Source organism: Takifugu rubripes, chromosome 6 (genome assembly GCF_901000725.2).
Source record: "Takifugu rubripes chromosome 6, fTakRub1.2, whole genome shotgun sequence".
Lineage (NCBI taxonomy): Eukaryota > Metazoa > Chordata > Actinopteri > Tetraodontiformes > Tetraodontidae > Takifugu > Takifugu rubripes.
This window is the reverse complement of record NC_042290.1, coordinates 2,519,514-2,527,971: the sequence shown is the minus strand read 5'-3', so window position 1 is coordinate 2,527,971 and position 8,458 is coordinate 2,519,514. Positions and strand designations below refer to the sequence as shown.

The 8,458-nt window shown below is 42.2% G+C and overlaps 1 protein-coding gene across 1 annotated transcript in view; it reads left to right on the top strand.

Moving 5' to 3' along the window:
- Positions 1 to 174: 174 nt before the first annotated feature.
- The window catches only part of LOC115250175 (dynein regulatory complex subunit 7-like), an 8,674-nt gene continuing 390 nt past the window's right edge, over positions 175 to 8,458 (top strand). Inside the window, exons 1-18 of the mRNA XM_029837665.1 lie at positions 175 to 221; positions 730 to 845; positions 1,014 to 1,161; positions 1,242 to 1,367; positions 1,439 to 1,633; positions 2,075 to 2,188; positions 2,973 to 3,191; positions 3,271 to 3,408; positions 3,888 to 3,957; positions 4,118 to 4,246; positions 4,319 to 4,447; positions 4,634 to 4,827; positions 6,155 to 6,370; positions 6,449 to 6,559; positions 6,955 to 7,071; positions 7,323 to 7,508; positions 7,897 to 8,036; positions 8,151 to 8,458. The exon at positions 8,151 to 8,458 is cut by the window's right edge and continues 390 nt beyond it. Coding sequence (XP_029693525.1) covers positions 730 to 845; positions 1,014 to 1,161; positions 1,242 to 1,367; positions 1,439 to 1,633; positions 2,075 to 2,188; positions 2,973 to 3,191; positions 3,271 to 3,408; positions 3,888 to 3,957; positions 4,118 to 4,246; positions 4,319 to 4,447; positions 4,634 to 4,827; positions 6,155 to 6,370; positions 6,449 to 6,559; positions 6,955 to 7,071; positions 7,323 to 7,508; positions 7,897 to 8,036; positions 8,151 to 8,238 — 2,436 coding nt within the window. The 5' untranslated portion in view covers positions 175 to 221 and the 3' untranslated portion in view covers positions 8,239 to 8,458. The remainder of the gene's footprint in view (positions 222 to 729; positions 846 to 1,013; positions 1,162 to 1,241; positions 1,368 to 1,438; positions 1,634 to 2,074; positions 2,189 to 2,972; positions 3,192 to 3,270; positions 3,409 to 3,887; positions 3,958 to 4,117; positions 4,247 to 4,318; positions 4,448 to 4,633; positions 4,828 to 6,154; positions 6,371 to 6,448; positions 6,560 to 6,954; positions 7,072 to 7,322; positions 7,509 to 7,896; positions 8,037 to 8,150) is intronic.

Below are 8,458 nucleotides of genomic sequence, written 5' to 3'. Positions count from 1 at the left end.
TGGCCAGTGCACAAGTGTATTAAGTGTGTGTGTGTGTGTGGTGGGAGGGGGGGGGGGGGGGGGGGGGGGGGGGGGGGGGGGGTGCAGCCAGTGGCATCATATGTGCTCATTAATTGCTGGTTTTGTTCTTTCAGATGGCAAATATATATAGAGAAAATAAAGGAAAGAAGTGCAATGAAGTTGTTGAACGTTTTAAAAATTCTTTATCAAAGTTGTTCACGGTAAGCACTTTTTATCTGTAATTCTGTACATTTAAGCATCGTTTGAGTGACAGGGTATGACGGCCTGAACACACATTCATGCAACGAAGAGTTAAACTATCATTTGATTTAGAAATTAAATGAGACCCTCATGCACATACATATACAGTATATGTACAATATATAGCATCTTTTTGTAGGTGATACTTGTGTATGCATGAAGGTACAGAAGCATTCAACAGTAAAACAGAGTTCAAATAAAGAATTTAAAAGTGTTTAAATTAGTAAATGTAATTGAGAACTATAGTGAAATAGGAGAGAAATGATTTTGGTATATAAAGATAAGTTTATTGATGCACATGAATTGTAACAGGACTCCAATAGGCCCGAGACACGGAAAACAGAGACACAGTTAAATGTGACGATGCTAAATAAGTAGAGACAATGAGACAGAGACTGGAAGGAAGTCTATTCATACACAGAAATCACAGAAATGTTTGTAGACCATATTTATATTTACGATGGAAAGATGGAGCCATGGGCAGAGTCACAGAGTGAAAAGCCAAGAGGAGAATCAGAACTGCAGGAGGAGCAAAGACTTCAGCAGGAGGGACCCAGGAGGATTTCAGATCTACTGCAGAAGCTGTGAGCTTAAACACACACGCACACACACACGCACATTCATGACAGTCTTAAATCAAAATAAAGTGGAATTTTAATATCGAGCCATCCAAATGTCTTACCAATGTCTTATTCACTTTCATTTAGGTAAGTGAATGTAATAAATGCTGAATATGTGTATTTGTATCACAGGCTCAGTGAAGGCACCACAGCGTCCTACAACTCTCCCTCTGAGGCTCGAATGGTTGAAATTGCCGAAAACTTCCAGCGTCAGTATTACCACTTATTCCCCGAACGCAGACCACTGCTGATGTGTCCGGAGAATGAAAATGGCATCAAGGTAACGACGTGTACTCTCATGGCCAGACGGCCTGTAAGTACTAATTAATGTCCGTCTAATACTTGTCCTGTAATCTTCAGAAGTTTGTGTCGACCACTCTTCGGCCCACAGCAGTGGAACACCCTGAACTTTACCACTGGAAGGGCTGTGCATCCGTTGTGGCTGACCTTTTGTCCCTGAAGCCTTTGGAGTCCCCTGTGAACCTGGTAAGAATGGCCACCATTGGCGCTCTCATTCCCATTTCCATCTCCATCTGTGAGCGTGTGCGCTGTTTCAGCCCCGGCAGCTCTTCGCACCCTCTACGGTGCTGCAGAGTCAAAGTGCCACATGTTTCGAAGCGGCCACGCTGCTGTGCAGCCTGCTGATCGGCGCTGACTACGAGGCCTATTGTGTGAGCGGCTACGCCAGCAGGGAGATGTGTGAGTGCGACCAGACCGAGCAGGAATGCCCCCCAATGGACACTGGAGAAAAGGTAACGAAGGAAACGAAGGACACCAAGGAAATGGATATTTAAAAGCTGTATGAAGTGTAAAACTTGGTTGGGCAGCTCATTTGTGCAGTAAACTTTAAAATCTCAACGTTAGCGACCTTCAAGGATTTAATTTTTCTGTTTTTCGGAGATAGTTGCAACATAATCGAGGAATTCTCACATCACTGGTGACAGGTTGTTTAAGGTTTTGTCTCCCTGGGAAGCAGCACACCTGTAGACCCATTACTAACTAGCATCTTCCCATAAGCCGTGGTCTATATGCACCACCTGCGGGGGCAGCCAGGGAAAATAAACAACAGGTGTAGGTCAAGAGTAGGTAGATGTTGGTAAATACTGAAATTTGTGATACGGATATGCTTAGAAGAATGCAAATGATTGAATTGGCGCATCTTTGACTATTTTTGTGTCACATCTTCTTCTCAGGATATGATGCAGGAGCCACAGCAGAACAAGTACAGACTGAAACCAAAGAAGAAGCTGCAGAGTCGCTATCTTGTGCAGCAGGAAATGAAGAAAAAGAACAAAGAATCTGCACAGGTGATCTGTAGATCTGACAATGTTTCTTTTGAAGCTAAAATAAGAAACAGCTTCCATAGCCTCTAAACATGATTCCAGTCCTTGACTGTCCCATCAATATCTAACATTAATGGGATCTTTTCATTGACTTTGATCTTAACTTGGAACTTGTGGGATGGATTTTGGATTATTTTTGAAAACCTTTGCTCCTTCATGAGCTCCCCACAAGGGTGCGTACTTTCACCACCTTTGTTCATCCTGGACCCAAATATGTGTCCAGAAAACAGAAGAATTCTAAAATATGTGGCTGATTCTGTCATTGTGGGGGGGGTCCAGGGCAGCGAAAGAAGCCGTGACCCTGGAATGGAGGACTTTGTGTGCAGTCACATCTTCAAATTAACATTTGCAAAACAAATGCTATTTGTAAAAAGCAAAAAAAACATTTTTTATGTGACCCCTTTTTTTTTTAAATGTAACTTTACTCCTTTATGTTGCTGTATTTTCCCAGCCGGCCATCAGCCAGAGGGTCCCACTGTGTGAGCTTGGTCCTGCTTCACGTTTCTTCCTGTTAAAAGAGGGTTTTCCTTGGGTTGTTGTGTGTCGAGCGTCAAGCCCTCGGTTACGGGAGAGACAAAAATAAATACCTAGAGACACTTTTCATCATAACAGACACGATCTAAATTAGAATCTGACGTTCCTAATGCCCACCAGCAGGGGATTCTGGGGAATCTCCAGGCACAGACCAGAAAATAAAGATAGAAACTTTTGCTCCTCTGACCTATGACCTCTCCTTTCTACTCTCCAGAAAGGTGAAGAGCCACCTGTTGACACCCTGAGAGGTTTGCGGGTCCACTGCTGGGTTCTGGTGTTTTCGGGCAGCAGGGACATTGAGGAAAACTTCTTCATCGACCCTCTGAGTGGGAACAGCCACTCCACCCACGACGAGCACTTCCTGGGCATTGAGAGCATGTGGGACAATTACAACTACTATGTCAACATGCAGGAGTGCTGCAAGGACTGCTCTGTGAGTTCCCAACGTTGTGACCTATGAAGCTCAGGACAGGCTGGAGCTCACACTGCAGTGTGTGTGTGTGTGTGTGCAGGAGGTGAAGTATGACCTGGAAGATTTGAAGAGGTGGGAACCAGTCTTGGCTGGAGTGACCTGCAAAAAAAAGCTGAAGGATAAAGTGTTGAAGAGGAAGGAGATTCGTTTCTTGGGGAAACTAAACAGTGAACAGGAGGTAGGACTTTTAGCCATGTGCATCTTTCAGACGTGTCAACAAGTTCAGGTTAGAGGTGCACAATGCAGCACTGACCTAAATGTCCAGAGATTTGTGGCACAGTGATTCTCCTGCTTCGTTGTGTCTTGGAAAACTACTTTTTTTTAACCTGGATTGGGACTCAGACATGTACTGTTTAAAGTTTTGCACAAATCTTTATTTGAAGTCAGATTTTCTTCAATCATAATTCACATTTACTGAATTTTCTTTGATCTGATTTAATTTAAATCAAGCTCATGTTCAGTAGTCAAATATTGGCGATTATTCTAAATGTGACGTCTTTTATTATATAGTTCTGAAACTCACATTTGGCCCGTTTATTTCCTGAGTGAAATGTGGCCTTTTTCCATCTAAAAGTGTCCCCTGGCTCTTTATGTATCCTGATATATCATCTGTCTTGGATTTTGGATAAACCGTGCTTGTGCTGTCTTTAAATAAAGGTGGAGCTGGGCCCCAAAGCTTTTCAAATGCCAAAGCCCTGGAGCAGTTGCATCTCAATCTCAAAGAAAAGTAGGCCAACATCTCGTAATTTCAGTTGACCCAAGGCTGTATATTTTATCCCATTTGCTTCTTTGTTTTCCTGCCAAGTCAGTTAGATGCTACTTGACTTACCTTTGAGAATAGATTTAGATTTCAAGCTCTGTTGCTGATGCAGCTCCCTTTATTTCAGACCTGGAGCACAGATATCCTGGAGGGAAGAAGGTGACATTCTACAGGAAAGCAAAGCTGGAGAGGTTTGGGCTGTACCTGCAGTCTGATGGGCTGCTCACCCGACTGACAACATACAAAGACCTGAGCTGTGTGTGTCTTCGTGTGCAAGACAATCACACGTTTTTCCCACGTTTTATAACATTCGCTCTGTGTGTTGAAGGCACCGAGGTGGAGCTGGTGAAGGAGTGGTATCAAGACAGAACTGACTTTCTGGACCACAGAGAATTTAACAAGATCCTTCATGTCACCACGGAGCGCTTTCTGCCTGGACGGAGTTTCCATCTTTTATGTAAGTCCTGCAGTGTCCCAGTTAGAGCTTGATGTCACTATTAATCAGACTTTACTAAACTTCTAAGAATGTGGCTTCCACATGTTCCTACAAAAATTGTTAATTTCCCAGAGTTTCTCAACAGCCCCGCTCGCACCAACAGTTGCATGAGGAGACATTTGTGTGACGGTGGTGTGCCTGACTCAGTCCACAGGTATTCCGATGCAGAGCACAAGATGGAGTTTAACAGCAGTGCGCGAGCTGACGGTTTGCTGCGCAGAGTGTTGACAAAAAGTGACATGACAGAGATGTTTGAAGGCCGGTTTGACTACCTCCACTACCGCCGCATCAGCTTTTCCATCCCAGATGGGCTCTCAGATGTGCAACATATTCCTCTGAAGGTAAAGATTGAAACAGCGGGGACAAAACCTGGCTCCTTTTGGATGCGTTATACACTAGTGTGTAAATTATTCAAAATCTTCATATACGTTGAGACTAGAGATGTCAAAGGTTACTTGGTAACAGTAAAGATGGTCTCCAATACCAGCCAAAATGCAAGGTTAATATTTCGAAATGCACAAATGCCCCCTGGATGTCAGGTGTGAGAGTAGACTACTATTATTCTGTTTATTTTACAACATAACAATAGTAGACTACTAGTATTCTGTTTATTTTACAACATAATAATAGTAGACTACTAGTATTCTGTTTATTTTACAACATAACAATAGTAGACTACTAGTATTCTGTTTATTTTACAACATAATATAGTAGACTACTGGTATTCTGTTTATTTTACAACATAATAATAGTAGACTACTAGTATTCTGTTTATTGTACAACATAATAATAGTAGACTACTAGTATTCAGTTTATTTTACAACATAATAATAGTAGACTACTAGTATTCTGTTTATTTTACAACATAATAATAGTAGACTACTAGTATTCTGTTTATTTTACAACATAATAATAGTAGACTACTGGTATTCTGTTTATTTTACAACATAATAATAGTAGACTACTGGTATTCTGTTTATTTTACAACATAATAATAGTAGACTACTATTATTCTGTTTATTTTACAACATAACAATAGTAGACTACTAGTATTCTGTTTATTTTACAACATAATAATAGTAGACTACTAGTATTCTGTTTATTTTACAACATAACAATAGTAGACTACTAGTATTCTGTTTATTTTACAACATAATAATAGTAGACTACTATTATTCTGTTTATTTTACAACATAATAATAGTAGACTACTAGTATTCTGTTTATTTTGCAACATACATGCAAATACATTTACCGGTATCTTGAAGATACAGATTTAGAACTCGGGCGGAGAGTGGAGGGATGTACTGAGTAATCAATGAGAAGAAAGGAGGAGGAGACCTTTTGACTTTTTGAAGTGTTTCTGTGATGATGTTTGTTGTTTTACGGCGGCATTCGATTCGATTTGGGCAAAACTCTAAAGGACTGATTTATGCTTTTGTTAATTGGGTAAACGGTCAGACTTCCTCATGCCTAAGATATGAAATCTTGCCCCATAAGGATGAATGGACAATCATTAGCTTAGCTTGTTTTAGCTGCTGTTGCAAGTTTATATTTATGCAATGCAAAATACATGGAAAGAAGCACAACGAACTGATGTTTATGGCTATGAACATGATTGTATCCGACTAGTTAGATTTACCAGAGCTTGATCTTTGTGAGCAAACAGAAAGTGGAGGAGCGTTTCCACAGAAATCCAAACCTTCCACTCAGTGATGACGTGGCCAAGCGGGTGTTTCTTATGGATGAGCGGAAGATCCAGTTGACCTATCACATGGAGTATTTCGCAGCTATCCCCTCAAAGCGTGTGCTAATCAAACCACTGCCGGCAACAGAATCGCGGAGGGCGGAGGACTTCACCAGCGCCAACATCCAAACGCTGCAGGTACAGACCTTCAGTCAGTAGCCTTCAGTCAGCCCACCCCCATCTGATCATAACGTCTTACATCTGTGTGTCTGTCAGGTTGACCCTTCTGTAAAGCCCCCCAGTCGAATAGTGCTCTACTTGGTACTACAGGACCTGGTAAAGGGTGAAATCGCAGCAGCCGAACATGCTAAAGTGTCTCGAAATGAGGTAACTATGGTGATTATTTTCCTAAAGACTCACCTTCATCAAGGTTTTAAGGTGTACAGTGACATTGCTGGGGCAAGCCTTAAAGAAAATCCTGTAAATTAATCAGAACCATCCTTTATGGACCAAACGTTTGCTGTTAAAATTGGGAACACAAAGCAGGATTAGCTCAAGATCTTATTTACCACTGCGGCATCTCAGTTCTGCTTCTGAACAACAGTAAAGTTTGAAAATGACCCCCTTTACTGACTTTTAGCCTGTCTGGAAGGCCTAACTTTAGGTAGAGTTTGGTGAATGTTTTAGATCACATTGAAATCAGACAGGTCAGCCATAGTATTCATAGTATTTTCAATTAAAACTTGATACCAAGTATCTGTCAAATCTGAATGTGTGAGAAGTTCAGAGACATCCTGCAGTCCAGAGAGGAGGAGGAGAAGAACCTTCAGCTCATCTTCTCTCCATGGACATACGCAGGAGCTGCTTTGGCCCACAAACACCAGAAACAGAAACTGAAGGTAACACACACACACACACACGCACACACACACACACACACACACACACACACACACACACACACACACACACACACACACACACAAAGGGCTATTTGGGTCTGATTGATTAAGTCCTAACCTGGTGCCTAAGCATGTAGTGTGATTATAGTTATCATTTAATCAACAGAATACAGAGTATGTACAGTTTATAAATGTCATTTTTCTTTCCATGACTGTCATGTAACCTTATTGTGTGTTTTGCCTGCCAGACCGCAGAGCAGCAGGACTGGCAGTTGGAGCATGTGGATGACTACCTGGTCCCCCACCTGGTGAATCTGGAATTCCCAGAAACTCTGAGTGCCACAGATGTTGAGAATCTCGTTGCTAAATGTGTACAAGAGTTCAAAGAGAATCGAAAGGCAGTTGCCAACTTCCTGAAGGAGCATCATAAGAAGGTAGAGCAACACCTGACTCACAGCTGCCATGGCGTCTTCTGCCATCTATGAAATATCAGCACCAACAGGAGCTGTACCCTTGATTCCATGTCTTGGTCCTTAATGGAACCCTACAAATGTCTGTGCAACATCCATTTAGCTGGTCTTAGCAATTTGAGCAGCACAAAAATGACAAAACATAATGGCATGTGATGCCAACAAAGAAACAAAGATTAAAGTTGGGACGAGAAGGCCCGTCATGCTTGACGCATACAGCACAAATGCACCGCTAGCTTCTTCTGTAAAATGTATAAAGCGCAGGTCTGCTGGGAATGCTTCAGAGCTGCATTAGTGCATTCATGCTAACACGTGCTAAACTGTTATTGTGCTAACGCAAACGTGTGTTTAGTTGTTACAAGAGCTGCGGGAGAAACAGCGATGGTACCAGCAGAACCAGGGCCTCCTGAACAAAGAGGAGGTGGAGAAGTTTCACGATTACTGCTCTGACAAAACTCTTGTCATGAAAGTGGTCCAGAGGCGACTAGACAGGTACTGCGTGCACTCACGCAGGCAAAAGTGCACACACACACACACACACACACACACACACACACACACGTGCACACAGTTGAATGCTGATAGCTGCTGGCTGGTTTGTTCCAGGTACGTGGAGGAAACTTCCCGGAAAGTTGCGGCTTTTCGCGAGCAGCTGCTTAAGAGCCCTTGGCTGTCGCTTCAGACCCTCAGCTGAGATGGACAAAAATGCCTGCACCAAATTCCTCTGGACCCTCAGAGAAACACGCAGCGGATGTCAGGGTCGCCATCTCAACGGGGCCCATCATTACATTTGTAATTCAGTTTTGTTTTCACAGACAAGAGATTTAGAAAAGTAAAATAGAAAAGATAAGACATATGTAGACAATGTGTTTACCTTTGCTACTATCACCTGCAATGTTTTACTTAAAAAATGA